The following is a 21085-nucleotide window of genomic DNA, read 5'->3' as shown; positions in this document are numbered from 1 at the left end:
TCCTTCAAGATTAAAGAATGTTTACACACCATAAAACAGAAGCTCCCTCATGACAATCTAATTGCAAAGAGCACTGTTTTTACGGTATACCTGAAAATCCAGCAAAAGCCCCAAACGATAATATATAATGAAACTGACAAGCATCTGAAATAAACTACCCAGACATCAAGCAAAAATACACCAGACAGACCCACAGGGCTCTTGTAATGTAGGTCATGACTGTCAGACCATAGCAAAAACATGGTGACCCTTGATAAAAATTAACCTTGATTATATGTAATCATGCACATATTTTGCTCTCAGTAACCAGCCCTCTGAAGTAAGTCCATAAAGCTGCAAGAAGTGGATATCAGAGTTGGCTGGGAACTACTTTTCACCAAAGAAAATGTCTGCCTCGTCATCTATCTATGCAGGTATAGGGGTAGCTTCAAACAAAATAGTCCAAGACCTCTGGGGCCTCCATACATCTTACTTTCTGAGAGATCTTATTGCTTCAACAAAATGCACTTACTCTATAGTGTGTTTGTACAGATGTCTAAGACTCCATAAAAACCTACACATGCATACGTTCTAGCTAAACTCCTTAACCTTCTAGAGGTAGAATATGGCTGGTTTTTTCTTTTTTGTAGAAAAATTATAAAAGTAAGCAAATTAAAATCAGATCAGGAATAATAGGCCTGATCATATAATCTCTTACACAGTCTCTTTTTGTAGAAATCACTAACAAAGTCTCTGGAAGAGAGGTGGTGCTAAAATGCTGACTTTCCAGTTAATCCGAACTCATATAACCTCTTACGAAAATTTACAGGACAAAAATTCCCCATGCAGCAGGACAAAAAAACGAGCATGTTCACAGACACTTTATCCACAGCTAGTTAATTCAGGTAGTGACAGCATAATACTCAACAAGCCAGTGTTGTAAATTTGAACCAGCCAGTCACAAACTGCCTTCTGCAGCCACAAGGCAGATGTTTAATTCTGCCAGCCAGCCATCACACGTGAGAACTGAAAACAGGACCCAGTGAAAGACTGTGCTCAAATCAGTGCAAATCCATGACCACTGCAAGAGCAGTGGGTCACAAAGGTCACGTCTGTAGGGCATACATCATTCAAGGGAAACAATAGGTGTTCTCTGTACAATGCTTCCAAATCTAATCTAAACCCACTGTACCATGGGTAAAGCACATAGTTTCCTGATGTAGGAATATTCAAGATCCAGGACACTAAAACTGTATGAAGTGTAATCTAACAGTTGTTATTTGATGGTCTATGCCCTAAACCAAATATTTTATTTATTTCTGAACAGAAAATTAATTCTGTCGGACATAGAAGAAATCTAATTTTGACTTTTACAGCAAAAGTATGGCATTTATTATAACTCTAAGACTAAATAAAAAGCATCATGCTGATGTAAGAGATAAAATTTAAAATAAATGCAGCGTATTTTCTTTTAACACATATTAGGTTCACTTCCATCTGCCATCTTTTTGGAGGATGAAAAACTCCCTAGCTGAAATATGTTTGCTAATAAATATAACTTGAGATTTTTCTTTGAAATTAAGCTGTAAAAGTGTTATGAAAACTGTCTTGTTTGCAGACGGCGCCAATCACATATTATTCTCATTATGGTCACTATACACATATTCTTAATACATAAATAACAAACACTGACAAGCAAGGTAAAATAATAACAACATTGGATTCCACAATGGAAATTTTCAATCTGAAAAGGCAGGTCTAACATACTCTTCAAAAAAGGCAAACAGGAAATGTGCAACAGTGAGTTGTGCAGCGTGGTCCTTAAAATCCTGAACTCACTAAATGTCATCATATTAGTAGGAGACTCTGGCTACAGGCTAATTTAATACTTAAATGTTAATATAATTTTCCCATTACTACATCTGCCATGAATGTTTTTTTAACCAATAAAAGCAAGGTTAGAAAACGGCACGTAAGGAAGAAAAGAAAAATCCTCCAGCAATATCCTTGATACATAAAGTCATAAATATGCATTATTTCCAGGCCTAGTTTATTAAAAATTACTATACTTTCAAAAATGTGTGATTTGAGCGGAAATAAAGGAAGGAACTAGGTTAATTAAAAAAAAAATCTAAAAATAAGATAACTGAAATTAGGCTACAGTCTTGCCAGGCATGAATATATAAAACAGTGTAATTTTATTTAAAACATGCAAAGACTAAATCCTAAAATAATTAATTTCTTTAGCCACCGCAAGACAAGTGAGTCACAAAAATAGCAATGGATAAATCTTGTTACAAATATTATAATGTGGACCTGTATGTATGATAAATAAAGTATAAGAAAGCACGCAGCATTTCTATGTAAACTGCTTCTGAAGGATTATTATGGAATGCACACACTGACTGAACTTAAAGTGTTCGGGTTTTAAACATTAATTTACTTTGACTATGGGCATGTCAAAATGAAAGATTGCTGTCTGGATCCAGACATGCCGTATTAATATTGAACACAGGCATTCACTTCAGGTCAGTAGTCACTCCAAGTCGACTTCAGCAGGTGGTAAAAGTAATGTACTCATTAAAATGTATGTGTTACAAGGTTATCTCCCCAAAACAGCTCTCAAATAGAGGTAGCCTTGAAACTGAAGCATTAGATATTCTAGAACCAACCTCTAATTGTCATAAGCCTGGAGAAAATTGAACTTACTCTCACTCCCTAATAACCAATAAATTTAGTTGCTTTCGTCAGTATCTAGGGAAAAGTCAGAGTTTTAAATTCCACAAAGCTAACCTGGCTGCCTCCAACAGAGTTAAATGCTCCTGAACCAACCTACACAGACTAGAGTATCATTTTAGATCCAGAAGCCAAATATGGGAGTTTTCTTCATTTTGGATGTCTCAGTGTATTTCTTAATTAAGTAGAAATTTACTCCTTTTGAGACTTCCCTGGTGGCGCAGTGGTTAAGAATCTGCCTGCCAGTGCAGGGGACACGGGTTCGAGCCCTGGTCCAGGAAGATCCCACATGACGCGGAGCAACTAAGCCTGTGGCCACAACTACTGAGCCTGCACTCTAGAGCCCGCGAGCCACAACTACTGAGCCCACGTGCCACAACTACTGAAGCCCACGTGCCTAGAGCCCGTGCTCCGCAACAAGACAAGCCACCCCAATGAGAAGCCCGCGCACCACAATGAAGAGTAGCCCCCGCTCGCCGCAACTAGAGAAAGCCCACGTGCAGCAACGAAGACCCAATGCAGCCAGAAATAAATAAGATTAAATCTTAAAAAAGAAAAATTTACTTCTTTCATTTCAATTAACTCTATTCAAATTATTTTCCCCTTCTGTGAGATAATAAATTTCAGTTCTCCAGACTAAAGGCATAAAGCTCAAGACACTAGAGCTGACTCAAACCAAAGAGATTCCCCCCACCCCCACCGCCCAAAAAAATTACATCTGACCTTCAACATATACAACAGCGTAACTACACCCAAAAAGCTCAAATACTTTTTTTTAAATTACCTTCCAACGTCAGGGATAAATCTTTTCCATTTATACCTGGCACACCTAAACTTAAACAAGATCATTCTCTTTCACTTCTCTCACTCCTAAGTCACCCAATTATTTCCACTAACAGATAACTCACTTCTTCATTTTAATAACCTTTTTAACGTATATAAACTATCATCTTTACAAGTTGTTCTTTTTTCCCAAAAAAATACTGATCCATTTTGTACATAAATAAGCAGACAGGGTCCCCAAATTTGTAATTAATCATTTATAATTGCTTCATTTCCTCATTATCCACCCAATTACTAGATAAGGGAAGAATGGGAAAAAGGTCAGCAGAGACAGGGGAAACAGAAGTCTTCTTACAAGGATGAGACCATATCTGCCTTGCTCGCTGATGAACACACAGCACCACAGGCACCCGATGAGTATCTAATGAATGAATGAATTTATACAGAACCAGAGAACACTGGAGTACAACTCACTCATTTGAGATATAAGTAAACTGAAGGACGAAATGGCTTGGCTAAGATCACAAGGCAAGTTGGTCAGCTTTGCCCAGAGTCTAACTCAATAGATGCTGCTTTAACGTTGAGTTTTTCTTGTTCCTTCTCCCACCTTTAGTACTTATTCTTTAAGCTCAACACAACTCTTTCTAGACATTTATGTACGTTTCCCTTTCGAGAAATATAGGTGGAAAGTAGTCCCTCCCCAATCAAGGGGCTAATATTTATAAAGATTTCCATAGCAAGAGAATATATTTGAGGGAATCTAAGATCTAATCGGAAGATAGGACAGGGAGACCAAAGGTAGAAAAAGAACCCATGGAAGCCCCTATCAATATCTGTAAAATTTACTACAGTCTAATAAAGACATTGCACTAAAAGAAAGGACAATAAGTGACATTTTACTCTTTCAGTTCATAAGGATGGATACTGCGCTTTTAAGGTTCTCTAACCTCCCCTGCTTTCGAGAAAATTCAGGATTTCCCTTCTACAGTTTCATTCAAATGTGAGTAAACGTCTTTTGGCTTGCAGCAGATAAAATGCATTCTAAGAATGTGTCCAAACATTTGTAAGTCCAATAGATTCCTTTCTTACTGCAAAGGATTCCTATTTTGGGGGGTCCCAGGGACCTTCCAGCACAAATCTCAGCTGCCTCCCAGCTCTCAGATACAAGATGATAAGCACTAGTGCCCCAAAGTATCCCTCTCTTCCAGGATGAAAAGGTTAGAACCTCTACATACGATCTATGAGCCATTTTTCTTCCTTTTTAATTGCCAACCCTCAATTCCTCTTTTCTAAATTATCTTAAAAAGCGGTGACTTAAATATACCTAAGGAAAAAATTCTAACAATCCTGAAACATTATATAAAAGTAAATATAATACAGTCTACTGGAGCTTCTCACAAAGTAAAATCATACTGGGAGTGGGGGAAAAGTCTTCAAATTTGATGCCCAGTTTCATATTCAGATAAAGGATTTTTCCATCCTCCATAACACCTGTAGGTTTAAAAAGCAGAACACCAGAATTAAGCATTCTAGTGGCAGCCAGTCAATGCTAATTAGTATGACATGTTTACACTTATCAGGTGGTCCATGACCTACCCCATAATGAAATCTAACTCACTCCAAATGTTCTTGACCAAAGTAAAAGCATTTCTTTGGCAGGTGGCAGAAGGAATGATGAGTCAGGAAGAAATACTCAACACGGGCCAGATGCCTTAAGGTATCACCAGTAGAAACAGGAAAATTACAAGAACCAATTGAGGAAACTAACAAAGAACAATGTGCCTATTCTGTTCAGTCACTTTAAGCAGGAAATCTATACTTAAGGTGCCCACGAATCACAACATTTGTAAAGCACCGACAAGGCCACTTACTATGGTCAGGCTCATAAAAGGGTCTCAAAAACTTATAAAAGACTACTTGACCTAGAAAAATGCTAAATTTAATTCTTTCAGGTGGTAAGAAATCATCGGTGGTTTACACCTAATAGTAAAGGCAACACAAATGAGAAACCACCTCTGTACTCCATGGACTCACTCAGTAAATTTTACCTGTTTCTCATGAATGACATGAACATCGATATAAATTCATTCAATGAACACGAACCAAGTGCTTATTACAGGCCAAATATGGTAATAGGTACTAAGAATACAAGAAAAAAGGGCTCTCCCTATACTCAAGTTCAGTCTTACAGGAGAGAAAGTTATGTAAACAAATAATTCCAGTAGAGCCTAATGAGTGCTACAAGCAGAGATAAAGATAATCTTGGTCGTAATAGTGTGTTAAGGAAAAGCCTGCTTTGGAGGTGTGCTGGGGGAGATGGGATAAGGAGGAATGGAATGAGAAATGCTGGGGAAGGATTTCACACTTGATATTTCTTAACCTAGTGCTGTACCTCTTTCAGAGTGAGAGAAAGGTGAAAAAACATGACCTGCCCACCCAACCCTCATATTTCTGCAACAGTCAAAATGGGTTATTTCACAGGCAAGAATTAAAAAGTCAAAAAAAAGATTTATGTATATGTGTAACGGAATCACTTTGCTGTACATCTGAAACTAACACAACACTGTAAATCAACTCTAGTTGATTTAATATAAAATACAATATAAAATACATTTTTTTAAAAAAGGAGAAAAGAAGCCAAAAAAGAGATAAGTAAGTTCACTAATAATCCATGTCACCTTTAAAGCAAGACCTCCAATCTTCCAACTTCTAATCCCTTATTCCTTCTATGAAATCACTCCATTCTGCCTCACTGGTTCCCCCCCGGAAGCCATCTATTATACATTACTTCAATATCCCATTCTCATTTTCTAATTAACAGTCACCATCAGAAAAAGATGTGCATGACAGAAATACATAAAACTAAAAGACATTTAAATAAATTAAAATAAATAAAACACATATTTAAATTAAATTTCATTAAGTTACCGTTCATTTCAGAGACTCAAATTTAAAACATACATAATGGTGACTTTTCTTTATTAATACTTAATATAATAATAGCTAACGTTTATCAACCATTTATTAATTTTCACAACAGCCCTGTAACCCATTTTAGAGACAAGGAATCACAGGCTCAGAGAGGTTTGAGAAATACTTACGCAGTTATGCCAAGTATGCTAATTTAAAAATTACCCCACATTTTTCAAGCATTTGAGTTGATCAGTGTCTTTTAGATCAAGATGAGAACCAAAAATGGGGGACAACAATTTCAAGGCTAAGCTAAAGGGACATTACACTTTCAGATAAAGGGCTAAATATTAGAAGGAAAAAAAATCCCTCCGAGTATACTTTTTATAGAAAGAATAAAAATAAATTATGTCTATTTTGTAATTTCCTCCATTACTAATGCATGCTTAAAGAAACTGATTCTGAGATAAATTTTTCTTGTTCTTTTCCAGTCCTTGACATAGACTGGTGAGTGGTACTGTGGACTAACAAGCATATTCAACCAACACAGATGACTAAAATTAAAAAGCTATAACATATTAACATATCTAGGCCACACAGAAGGGTCATAAGGTAAGATCATCAGCATAAATTAGCACATTATTATAAGGCATCTAAAGGAGCCAGACAAAATCTGCATGATAGATCTTTTTTTATACGAATATATAATGCTGATTGATTGGATTTCTTTTAATCACAAGTATTTTAGGAAAAAAATATTGCTTGTATAATATCACATTTTACTACTTCAGGTCCTACCCTGAGAAGCACATTTGCCATTATGGGGAGCCTGGGGAGGAGCAGGGGGTGGGGACCTACTGAAAGCATTTTGGGGACACTTAGCTGTCTTTCTCAGTTTCATGCTTTCTAAAAAAGTTATTCTGAGAGCATTTTTGCACTTTCTAATTTCCTTACAAAAATCCCTAAACACAAAGTCATTTAGGAAAATAATCTTTGTTATTTAGGAAAATAATCTTTGTTATTTACCAAATCCCTAGAATTTTACATCTAGAAAAAGACTAGGTTAAAAAACAGATCTGTTTCTTGCTAAATAATTAAAACACTCCATTAATCTCTACAATAAGAATATCCTAAGAGTATGGGCTCTGAAGTATTGTAGTGTTACAATGCTTTCCTACAATTTTTCATACTATTCATAGCTCACTGAACAATTGTCAAATATTGGAAGAAAATGTCTAAATGATAGTCTTCAGCTACTGAAACAGTTGCTGAATAATCAAATCCTCCTTTAATTATGCATTTTTAAACAATTCAGACAAATCACATATGCATCATTATTACTAACATCAACAAAAGCAGCAATAAGAGTGAACATTTAAATATAAGCACATACACTCTCATGAACATAAAAGAACCCCTCTAACTGCCAATTGTGTCTTCACTTCCCCCAAACTACATACATTTAGTAACTGAGACAGTCACTTCAGAGTTATAAGGATGAGTTTTTAATGGAGGAAGATGTTAACTCTTTTTTTTTTTTTTTTAATTTATTTTTTTATTTTTGGCTGTGTTGGGTCTTCGTTTCTGTGCGAGGGCTTTCTCTAGTTGCGGCAAGCGGGGGCCACTCTTCATCGCGGTGCGCGGGCCTCTCACTATCACGGCCTCTCTTGTTGCGGAGCACAGGCTCCAGTCGCGCAGGCTCAGTAATTGTGGCTCACGGGCCTAGTTGCTCCGCGGCATGTGGGGTCTTCCCAGACCAGGGCTCGAACCCGTGTCCCCTGCACTAGCAGGCAGACTCTCAACCACTGCGCCACCAGGGAAGCCCTGTTAACTCTTTATTTCTAAGGATTAGTACCTTAAAAAGAGATACTTCAGAAAAAAATAACAAAAACTGAAATGTACAAGTTATGTTGACTTCAAACATTTTCTGCTTTTAAATAAAGGAAACAGTGGAAGCACACCTGAAATTATCTTAGATTTTTTTAATCTTACACCCAAAACAAGAGTCAAGCATTTTATATTAGTAACAGAAGCATTTTGTGCTGTTCTACATCCAGTAAAAATCATTGACAAATTCTGTTTATATTAAAAAACAACTACAGACAGCTTTTATTGGACATAAAAATATACTAATTGTATTATCTTCTGGGGTCATAAACTACATTGGATGTAATATGCTCCATGAATAAACAATCAGGGGGGTTTTCACCTAACTGTATGGGAAATGTATGCACCACATCCTTTATATAAATAATCCTCACTTCAAGTCAAATTCATATTATCTAATTTTTGCATTCTTCACCTAGAGAAGCTATTCATAGAACCTAGATTCTCCTTTCATCTCACTACTGCTGGTAGGAAATTCAAGCAATGAAGGATTTTTCTAAATTTTCAAAGGTACTTTTACCATAAAGTAACATTCCAGAATGGATAAACCTATGTGGTATGACCTAAAAGCCACACAAATCATTTATTTATGGCTGTTATGTTTTAATCACTGGATAGTTTTTAGAGGCTTAAAAAAATTAATGGTTTTTGCTATACAAAAGCAACTATGTTTTCCATGAAACATTAGCTGTCACATTAATACAAGGTTTTACCATTAATTATATTGGATTATACAGCAGTCTATGTCTACACGATGATTGTCAAATATCTAAATTTCCAAACTATTTCCAAAAAAAAAGTAACCTGGTCCTAGTAAACCTTACCTGAATTAAAAATCCATTTACAAAACAGAAAATTAAACGTTAAAAAATATAACCTCAATTTAATACATTTGCAGATAAAACATGCAACACATTTTTTCATCAAAAAGCAAAATATTATATATACGTAAACAGTGCCACCTTTTGGTACATTTAGGAATTGAGCTTCTAAATTGTACAAAAATATCTTTAAATGTGATGAAAGAGAGCAAAGCAAGAAATTAAAAAAACATCCGTTTACAATTTAATAACATTAAGGTGTAATAAATGAGTTATTTATTTTAAAACATAAATATTTTCAAAAACTAAAATATTACCTCATGTTTATATGTTTTCATTTCAATTTCATGAGGTTGGCAGAGCACCATTTCATTTCAAAGAAAACTGAGGCTCAGAAAATGTTAATGCCTGACTCAAATATCCCTCAGTTAAGAATGGGTGAGTCATCAGTATCTTGAAATTGCTAGTTTTTAAATTTCAACATTAATTCTTCAATAAGATTTTGCAAAATTTTATTTGTACAATGTTTTTTGTATATACTTGCAAGGAAAAGATATTTATGTTTAAATTACTACATGAAGAACATACAAACACTGACTACACTCTCACAGCTGTTTACATTTCACGAACACAAAAACTCTTCATCTAATACAGTATTCTTCCTACCTCTGTGCCAAAAGAAAAAACCTTCACTGAAAACTGCAAAGCCTTCTCTCATTTTTTTCCTCAGGAAAAAAACAGCCCTTGTTTATGGCTTGCATGTGATTTGCAACTTACCTAAGACACAGATAAAAAGCTGCTACAAATGAGATGGAAATGATAAGCTTCAAATATTCCCCCTAAAGCTTCTTTGCCTTAATTTGATCTCATATTTAGATGTCTGTATAGCATTTTCAATGTCTTCTACTTTTACCTCTTTCACTGATTTCCTGAATAGTTTTTATGAGACCATAACATAGTTATTCTAGAACACCCTCACAGCTCCCTTATTTTTGTAAGCTAGCTAACAATTCAGCTCTCACATGGAAAAAAGAAAATATTCTCAATGATCTTTTATCTTTGATTCATTTGTTACTATGAATTTAATTCAAAGTGCAGTCATCGAGTAGTTCTTCATGGAGCAGACTTCAAAATCAGTTAATATGTAATGAACCCATCCTAAATTACTGCACACTGCCACTCAATTAAAAAGAAAGAAAGAAGACAACAGCTGATAAGATGGTAGCTAAAATGGTTACTGAAAACACTGAAAGAGTAAAAGCAAAGAGCAAGCCAGAGGGATGGGACAGAAGTACTACATCTGTGAAACAGAACTCCACGATCAAATGCAATAATTAGACATTAACTCAGAAATGTTCATTAATTAGCCTCACATCTTGTTCATAACATATTCAAGAAAAAGCACAGTATAAGACATAAAAATTGGTAAACATAGCCATTTCTAAAAATGATTCAGTGGGAAAGACTGAATATAAACATGCTAAGCATACATTTTTAAAGGATTCCCTTTCACCCCACAGCTCTTTTTTCATCACTGGGAGCACTGGATGTGCCCCCCCTCAAGAGTAAACAACATTCTGGATCTTCTCTAGAGACTCTTGATTTCCCTCCCCTATTTCTGAATGGATGGAAATCCCACTTTGAAAGCCCTTACTTTTAATTCTCCCTGCTTTTCTCCCTGGGCAGAAAGGGAAAAAAGAAGGAGTAAGTGTTATTCTCGTTGCCACCCCGTACTATGCCCCCTTACCAATCGCTGCAGATAACTCACCTGAACACAAGCAATGCTCCAAGATCACTTCTCTCTCTGCAAATGCACAGGTATACACACAAATACATGGAAATATATATATAACCAAATTTTATTATGTTTGAAGGAATCTCAAAACTTCTAATACTGAATTCAATCCCATTAAATTGAAAGCAATTACTGCTTCCAATTTAATAAGAATGGATTAAATTAGATTTCTGATTCAACAGAATTTGTTGTGTCCATGTCAGGTAAAGTGACAGCACGAGGATCTTATCTGAGACATGTCAGGACCATGAAGACTGGACTTAACAGCCACTAAATAGGATTCTACTGAAAAACTCAAGGGACTCACACACATACCACATACCACATTTATTTAAACTTTAGAGTATACTTTAATTTTTATTCTGCTATAAAGAAAGAATAAAACTACTTCAATACATTATAGTCAAAACATTGTTTTTACTTGTTCACTAATGCACACACAAAAAACACCTGAATTCCTATTGTGTGACAGGTACTGAGTTTGATGATGATGATAATACCAGACACACATTGAACACGTTTGTACATACTAATATTTAATCTTTAGAAAGGACTGCTGTAGTCATCTTCATTAAATAAATAAGGATACTGAAGCACAGAGGTATTGTCATTTGCCCAAAGTCATAAAGCTAATACATGGCAGTAGCTGGCTTTACAGTCTGGCTCAATATTAACAGCTGGCTACAGTCTGCTCTTAATCACTAAGCAACAGTGTCTCTGAGATGCCAAAGGTAAAGATGATTAAGACAGAAGGAAGTCACACACCATGGGAGAGAACATGTAAAGAAAAGATGAATTACCCTAAGACAGGAAGTAGCTGAGGTACCAGCCTCTCCATCTCTAACCAGAGGAAGTAAGCTGAACGGCGGCAGGGCAAGTGGAGATACAGCTGTACAAGCAGTTACAGCTAATGATCCGATTAGGTGATCAAAGGTATAGTCACAACACACACGCATACACAAAAAGCCCTTAAATCACCCATACATATGACATACACGAATTTGTGTATGTAACACAGTACAAGAACTCTTAGAAACTGTTAAATTTGAGAATCACCAAGCTACAATGAAGGAATAACCAAAAGGAAAGTCTCTGCAAATGCCTGGACATTCAAATCATCTTGAATTAACCATCAAACATGTGTTTGATGCTGGTAAAGTGGGAATGAGTGGGAAATTTTAAAGTGCTGTAATTTACTCCATTCTCTCTTTTTTTTTTTTTTACAATCACTTTTGTTATTTATTTATTTATTTATTTATGGCTGTGTTGGGTCTTCGTTTCTACGCGAAGGTTTTCTCTAGTTGCGGCAAGTGGGGGCCACTCTTCATCACGGTGCGCGGGCCTCTCATTATCGCGGCCTCTCTTGTTGCGGAGCACAGGCTCCAGACGCGCAGGCTCAGTAACTGTGGCTCACGGGCCTAGTTGCTCCGCGGCATGTGGGGTCTTCCCACACCAGGGCTCGAACCCGTGTCCCCTGCAGTAGCAGGCAGACTCTCAACCACTGCGCCACCAGGGAAGCCCCCATTCTCTTTTAATATTAAACCTCTTTAACCTTAACATATGTTCATAGATTTGGGGATTACTCAAGATGCACCTTATGTGAAGGTTAGTTTTTAGTTAAGTGTGAAAGCAATGTAATGGTAAAGGTATCAAATGTCTGTCCTCAGATTCAAAAACTCCCACTTTAGCATGCTCTTCTGGGCAAAAGGACAATGACCACATTCTAGAACAAGCACAGTCAGGGCAACAGAGCAACGACGATGTCAAGCAGTAAGCAATGAACGAATAATTTCACATGTGGTCTCCAGCATACATATGGTGGGCTGGTATCTGAGCTGGATCATGCTGCCTCTGAAAAGGTCAATTTGTCTGATTCTTATATAAGTACTACTAAAAAGTTTAAAAAGCAATAAATCAGAATAAAATAAAGTGTTAACTAATTTAATTGACTTCTAATAATTTTATTAGAAGACTATTTGTAACACAAAATTCACTTTTCATATTAATGGCATAGATGCAGTGATCACGTAATGTAATACTGCCATCTATTGTCCAAGAGCTAAAAATACATCATGTCTTTAATCCAAACCAACTAGAATTTTAACAGCCAAAAAAAGAGCCAACATTATTTTACATGTTCCAGTGTCAACATCTGAAAAAAGGTTTTTTCCTCAAAATCAGAGACAACAATGCAAAAAAATAGATTTTTAAGTGAAGCTTTCATGGTAATTACTCATCTGCCCATTTTCTTAAAAAATAAAATAAAGTTTAAACACAGGCTATTTCTAAATGAATTATCAAAAAAAAGTTTTACAAAACCTCAAAGGGCAATATGAATCATTAAGCAATTAAGCAAAAGTGAAGTTTATGAAAATCTGTTAGTCTCTGTAAATTTGTCACTCATAAAAATTGTAAAATATTTTGAAGGGTGTACTTTAGGCAGAAAGATTCCAGATAAAGGTCTGAGGTGCAAGATGGAATGAAGAGTAAAGACAGTGACAAATATGTGGATGTGCTGAATTAAACACTGACCGTATAAAATATTAGTAAGGCCTAGAAAAAAAAACTCTAAAATATTAAAACTAAAAAATATTTTTAAGTTGTTCAGTATCAGAATGCCAGCAATTTTGAAAAGACTGGTCATCTTAATACAACTGAGCACTCCAGAGCATTTATTCACAAAAATTACTGCAACTATATGTGAGCTGAAGTACTACCACTTACATGCTACAAGAAATGCAAACAAGAAGTTTAAGTGACCTGAAAAGGTCAGGCCAAAAGTGGAACAGGATGAAAAATGATCGCAAGTTCCCAGAGAAAGACGATAAAAAAAGATGAAGTTTTCCCGCATCTACCAGTGAGAAAATTGAGCTTAAAACTTTTATCAAAATAATTTGATTATCATGCAAGCTATTAACTATGACTGGGCATTCACTTTGACATAATACCAGGCTAAAAAAGTCAGGAACTGGAGCCAAAGTATTTTAGAATTCACAAGAGTGAACTAGATTTTCTCTTTATCTCTGTAAAAGGTGAAGAATCTAATCAACCATGCAAGTTCACTCTCAAATATAAGGAAAACATTGCTCAGGATTTAAACAAGAACAAAATTAACACTACTTAATTTGTATGGATAACACACAATTTAGTACAGAATCAAAACTAGTACCACTTAGTAGGCTGATGGTTGAAACATAGTTTTGTGCTTCCTATCACAAGAGGAGATTCCTGTTGAGATGAAAAGACGAGATAAACAAAAAACTAAATGTTTCCATGCTCTATTTAAAGAAGAAAAAGAAAACTAGAATGTAGAGATCAGAAAAATCAGCATGTATCCTATTTTATGTCACAGTAATGAAGAGTCCCAACATATAAGTATCATACCACAATACTTGTTCATCAGATTTGACCTCAAATGACCTGTGACCATTCAAACACTAAATATATTCTCAAGATATAAAGATCTGCCACCAATGAGGACAATGAAAATAATTTACCAACATTCAAAAGAAATAATCCAAAAACAACAACCAAAGCAGCATTATTTGGGGGGTAGGGGGTCAGTCTATAAAAATTGCTCACTTGAAGAACACACTCATGAAATGTATGTGTTCAAATCATACTTCTGTAAAAAGCCACTGTACCTACAAGGACAGTTTAACTGCTTTCCATAATACTAATTTAATTCTATCATGCAAACAGGTATCTGAGTTTTAGAGAATGACATCATTTTTCCTCAGCAGGTTTCATTCTTTGAAATGAGAAGCAAGCAGGCATTATCTCATAAGTTATAAACCACCCTTTTCCTCAAAATAAAAAGGATTTGAAAGAGGCAACGAACAAGCATTTACTTCTCTGAGTAAGCCTCTGTGAGGTCTTACTATGGAGTAATTATATTCCTAGATTCACACAGTTAGAAGTAGCAATTTCAAGTATATACCTAATCTCTCTTTCTTCCCCAAATAGTAAAAATATCTACCATTGGTAACTGAGATTTCTGAATTTCTCTGTATACTGTTTTCGGTAACCTCTGTGTACATTATACATAATCTATTATATATCTCATTTTATCAATTACAGAGTTAAACGAAAATATTTTTGGTCTACATGTGACTAATGAAATATTATAAACTATTAAGCAATAATAATTTTCATAAACTCTCATTATTCCACAATAACAAAAGAGACCACTGGCATAGGTATCCAGAAATCATTCATATATCTAACCTAAATGAAAGATCTGTAGAGATTTCCTTACTAAATATTTTAAGGAAGCTAATGTTTATATTTTCTGGGCCCATGGCTTCTAGACAAGTAAGAAAGTGGTCCTATAGTCTACTGCATGCAAGCCAGACTAGAATTAAAACTGATAAATTTCTGAAGTGGGTAAAATCAACAGTATGTAAAATTAATACGAATACATATAAGTAATACAGGCATATAAAAGAAATAAACTACATTAATAAGAAAAATAAATTTCACATTCAAGTGATTAAGGAACCAATTTCCCTTTTTACTATTCCCAAATATGAAACGAAAATTAGGTTTGCATAACAAAGTTTAATATTCTTGTATAAACACATCAAGACTTACTTTACATAGAAGAGTACTGTTATAAGACTAAAAACCTGCTAATAGGCTAAAATGAATTAACATGTGTTAGATATTAAATATCACCTAGGATAAGTCAAGCTCTGAATTTTTTTAATATTTAGGAAGTTACCTTAAAGGCTATTTTCTTAATTTTCAAACTGCACCATCAGAATGTATTAAGGTAAGTACAGGCTAAATTATACAAAAATTACTAATGAACACAGAGAAGTAATTCTAAAAGCAGACTGAGTGTTTTTACCTGTTTTAAGACTGATTTTGCTGTCTAAAGAATGAGTTATTAGGACTTCCCTGGTGGCGCAGTGGTTAAGAATCCGCCTGCCAATGCATGGGACATGGGTTCGAGCCCTGGTCCAGGAAGATCCCACATGCCGTGGAGCAACTAAGCCCGTGCGCCACAACTACTGAGCCTGTGCTCTAGAGCCCACAAACCACAACTACTGATCCCGCGTGCCACAACTACTGGAGCCCGCGCGCCTAGAGCCCATGCTCCACAACAAAAGAAGCCACCGAAATGAGAAGCCTGCGTACCACAATGAAGAGTAGCCCTCGCTCACCTCAACTAGAGAAAGCCCACGAGCAGAAACGACACCCCAACGCAACCAAAAATAAATAAATAAATAAATTAAAATAAATTAAAAAAAAAAAGAATGAGTTATCAAAAACAGAGTTAATGACATACGGTTATTTACTTATTGAAGGAAACAATGCTATGAAAGGAATAACTTTCCAATCTGCCCTTCTCCTCACATCCATCTTGAAGCTAGGACGGGCCAACTACACATGCAAAGGCAATTTGCTATGTGATATAGACTAGTGGTCAAGAGCAATGTTTTGCAGCAACAGACTTTACCGCCCATGTGATTTAAAGTAAGAAACAACCTCTCCATTCTCACCTATATGAATGGATGCTAATATGTCCTTATGTCACAAGGACTAAGCATGATGACACATATAAAGCACTGGGCCATTCACTGCCTCTCACAAAGCATTCAAATTATGTTCCCATTTAATGTACATACAACAGAAACAGATACACATGTGTGTATGTGCCAGTTCATATACATATATATTTCCTAACTCTGTCCACTGAGAGGACCTCGAAGCACTGATACTTCACAGTAGCAATAAGCACAACTAGTGCCCAGATCTCTGGTCTGGTTCTAAACACTATTCTCCTAATAAAAGCGGTCAGGATTCCTTGGAAAAGTGGTTGCTTCCGAGGCTGGGGAAGGGAAAATACAACACTAGAATATCTTGTGGTGCCAGAAAATAAGGAAGTGCTCAAAAAGGAATGGGGGCATGTTTGAAGGACACAGGAGCCAGCCTAAACAAGGTCCTATGGCCAAAGTTGGAACAATACAAGCAACAAAATAAATAATGATAGCTCTGAACTATAACCTACAGAATAAAATAAATATCCATGAGTTCATACTGATATCAACAAATAAAATGGGGAGGAAAGGACAGCCCTTCCTTACAGAAGACTCTGATTAATAAATGTGGAAGAAAAGAAGAAAATAGAAAATCACCACTAAGCAAATATCACAGTAATAACTGTTGCAGACAAGATCCACCAACAGATACTAAAATTATCGAATAGTAAAATTACTAGGCAAGAGGTTGAGGAGACACAGGATATTTATTAGTTACAATGAGAAAAATAGTAACTTTACTGTGGAGAAATCTGACAGACAAGGGGTAGTGTACTAACATCATGAAGCCCCCTGCCCGATGTGATGCACTGAGAAGGATATAATATCACTTCCGTGCTCTTCTTGCCAAAAATGCATAATTACCTTACTCTAATCTAAGGTAATCATAATTACCTTACTCTATCAGACAAACCCAAGGTGAGGGACATTCTATAAAATAATCGATTTTCTTTCAGAAGTGTCCAAGTCATAAAAGATGAGAAAAAACTGAGCAACTGTCACAGATTGGAGGAGACTAAGGAGACATTACAAATAAACATAAGGTGAGATCCTAGATTGGATCCTGAAACATAAAAAGGATGTAAATGGGAAACCGGACAAAATTCAAACAAGATCTGTAGTTTAGATAATAGTATTGCGCTAACGCTAATTTCCCAATTTATTAATTATACTACAATTATGTTAGATATTAAGATTAGGGGAACCTGGATAAAGGGCATATACAAACTCTCAATTTTACTACTTTCCTGTAAGTCCAAACTTATTTCAAAATAAAGTTTTTTTTTTAATATTATACACACACACACACACACACACACACACACACACAGAGTCATCCCTAAGTATGTGCAGGGGATTGGTTCCAGGACCTGCAGCAGAGACCAAAATCCGCATATCTTCAAGTGCCATAGCCAGCCCTCCATATCCGAGGGTTCCACATCCTAGGATTCAACCAACCACGGATTGTAAACATAACAGTGTATGTACTGAAAAGGTCCCCGGATTAAGTGGACCCACACAGCTCGAAGCTGTGCTGTTCAAGGGTCAACTGTTGTTATCTAGACAACATATATTAGGTATCATTTTGTTTTCCCTTAAAATCATCAAGTTATGCTAAAATGTCCTTTAGTTGCTGAAGTTAGAATAGATATCTCTAAAAAACTTAGCTCTGAAAAATTTAATCAATAAAATACATTACAGATCTCATTACCTGTAATTTTATATCCATAAGCAGCCAGTTGTCCAGCCATATATTCTCCATCTGAATTATTATGAGAACAGCCCCAAGTTCGTATCCAAATTTTCTGTATGCCTGGAATAGTGCTGTTAATGAATTTAAAAAAAAAGTCTCATTAAGGGATTTTTTTAAAAAAAGCACTAGGTAATTTCTGGGCCCATTATGCAAAAATACTCACTCACTGCAATCCATTCACAGGCTATTCATTAAATGCACCAACTTAATACATAATCTGCTGTGACACCAAAAATTTAAATACAAGATAAAATAACAGCACAGAATTCTAAGTTAAGACTCTATATAAAAAATATCTTTTCTCTGAGTTGTATTTTAAATTCAGTACTACTAAATACTACCACTAAGTTCAACTCCTGGAAAGGTACAAACAAATAACAATAGCACAGAAAATGGTTCTAGCAGCAATGGTAAATAAAGTTAAATACATCTAAAGACTACTATATACTAGTTACAATCTTTATTTTATAACTTACAGATATAAATAACTGAATCAAAATGAAAATCTGTCACTCTACAGCACTATTCAAAGCATTCCATATATAAAAATAGAGTTCTAAAAAATGTAATATTTTTACAAAGGAAATAAAAGGACTTTCAACTTGGATTGCCCTGATAATTAATAATTAAATAGACATTACCTTAATGACATGTTTAGGACAAACTTAATAAACTTCATTCATTAAAATATAAGCAAATTTTAAATTCATACATCTTATGAATCTGTTCCAAACAAAATAATCAAGTGTATTAAAACTCTCAACAATTTACTAGGTAAACAAATATAAGCATATTAAAACTATATAACTGCATATTCCTTTCTGGCTACATTGTATTAGAATTTCACCAGAGACCTAATATAACAGTGTAAACAGCACAATAATTTGTGCCCAATGCCTTTAGATGATCCACAAGTATTTGTAAATTTGCTAAGAAAAACCAAATGCCCAAACCACCACTATCTCATAAGAATCACAAATTCCAATAAAATTTTTAATGTGGGAGTAACAATTACACACCAACTACTGTAACAGCAAAGAGATCCAGCCAGGGGAGGGTGCAGGGAGGGAGCTATCTTTGTGCCAAATACTGCCCTAGGCCCTGCCTTTAAGAAACATGCAATTTGACATCTTTTTCTTCTTTAGTCAATGACTTTGCTAAATTTAAAACCATTCAAATTAAAAACAAAACAAACAAAAAAAACACTACATATTTCCTCTCAAAATTTCAAAGGTTTTTTTAAAAGAGACATTATGTATATCATATACAGTAGTGCCAGCCTCTCCCCTGGTATGATACTGAATATAATTTCAAAGAAAAGAAAAGCTTACCTATCACTTGGTGGACTGTTTTCGTCTTGTAAATATTTTTGGGTATTTCGCCTTCGCACCTTTGGAATAACGTGCTTTCTCGCAAAATGCCTATCTTGGGGCTTTGAATCTTCTTGTGACACAATATCTTCTATGTCATCCAGGAATGTATCACAGGATGCAGAAGGCATCTTCTCTAGCACATAAAAAAGTTATAAATGATTCAAGCGTATGAGTCCCTCAGAAAATCTGTTTAACATAACATTACCCGTGAAATATTCTCGCCAAACTTGAACCTAATAAAGCCTTTAGATTTTAACTTCAAGTTTACAGAAAATACAGGAGATACAGTAAAAGAAACACCAGATAAATCTTATTGATAGTGGGACATTCCAGGGTTCAACTGGAACTATTTCTTCAACAAATCAGTGTCATGGAGAAAAAAGCAGGAAAGGAACTGTTCAAGATTAAAGGAGACTTAAAAGATAATATGAACACACTTCATGTTCTTGATCAGGTCTTACTTTGTCCAAACAACTGTAAGACATTTTGGGAACAATTAGGGAAATCAGAATATGAACTGGGTATTAGACAGTATTTGGATATTGCAATAAATCATTAGATATAAAGTATTGTCTTTATGTTTAAAATCTTATTTTTTAGAGATGCATACTGAATATGTGGAGGTAAATATTATGTCTATAATTTATTTTAAAACAATAAAAAATAGATTAAGACATGGGGAAACATTTACAACTCTTAAATCTAGGAAATAGACATGTTGGTGTTTATTATCCAATTCTACTTTCCTGAATGTTCAAAATTTTTATAATTAAGAAAAGAAAATGTGGACTCTGCTTCCAGGAAGATGAAATAAACATATTTTCCCTATCCCTCCCACTAAGTACAACTAGAACTCCAGACGTATATGTAAAATAAACATAAGAACATTTTGAAAGATGGAGAGAAGGCAGACCGGCTAGGGACCTTGCAACCCAAGGAACACCACCATGGTGAGCTCCTTGGGTTTTGTTTTGCCTCCTATATCCCAGACTTGGAGCTGAAGAAGCCAGCAACCCAGAAATGCCAACAGGTGCAGACAATAAAAGCCCTCAACAAAACAAAAGCCTGTTCTGTTGCCAAAGAACCAGAAAAGTGGCAGCCTAACAAGACAGAAAACTTTTAGACAATAACCATTCCACCCCACACAAACACCAAAAAAACACAAAACTGCAAAACACAATTCAGTGGAGGAAAGATAGCCTTTTCAATAATTTCTGCTCGAGCAACTGGACATTTATAGACAAATAAATGAACAACCACCTAAGTCTCACACCTTACACAAAACTTAATTCAAATAGATCCTGGACTAAAATGTAAAACAAAACTATAAACTTTTAGAAAAAAATCGTAAGAGAAAGTCTTCTGGATCTAGAACTAAGTGAATTGTTTTTAGACTTGACACCAAAAGCACCATCCATAAAAAGAAAAATTAACAAGCCCAGACATCACCAAAATTAAAGATTTTTACTCTGCAAAAGACCCTTTTGAGAGATGAGATGTCA

The 21085-nt window shown here is 35.3% G+C and overlaps 1 protein-coding gene across 3 annotated transcripts in view; it reads right to left on the bottom strand.

The window, feature by feature from the left end:
• CDKAL1 (CDK5 regulatory subunit associated protein 1 like 1) overlaps nt 1-21085 on the bottom strand; it is a 669678-nt gene that overhangs the window by 636977 nt on the left and 11616 nt on the right. For 2 of the 3 annotated variants that reach the window (XM_061194866.1, XM_061194867.1), the window contains exons 3-4: nt 19542-19716; nt 18169-18281 (exon numbers count right to left, since the gene is read on the bottom strand). In XM_061194866.1, the coding sequence (XP_061050849.1) occupies nt 18169-18281; nt 19542-19716 (288 nt within the window). The remainder of the gene's footprint in view (nt 1-18168; nt 18282-19541; nt 19717-21085) is intronic. The other variant, XM_061194868.1, reaches the window with a different exon arrangement.

This window comes from Eubalaena glacialis, chromosome 7 (assembly GCF_028564815.1).
Source record: "Eubalaena glacialis isolate mEubGla1 chromosome 7, mEubGla1.1.hap2.+ XY, whole genome shotgun sequence".
Taxonomy (NCBI): domain Eukaryota; kingdom Metazoa; phylum Chordata; class Mammalia; order Artiodactyla; family Balaenidae; genus Eubalaena; species Eubalaena glacialis.
The sequence above is the reverse complement of the archived record's forward strand: the minus strand, read 5'-3'. Positions and strand labels throughout refer to the sequence as shown.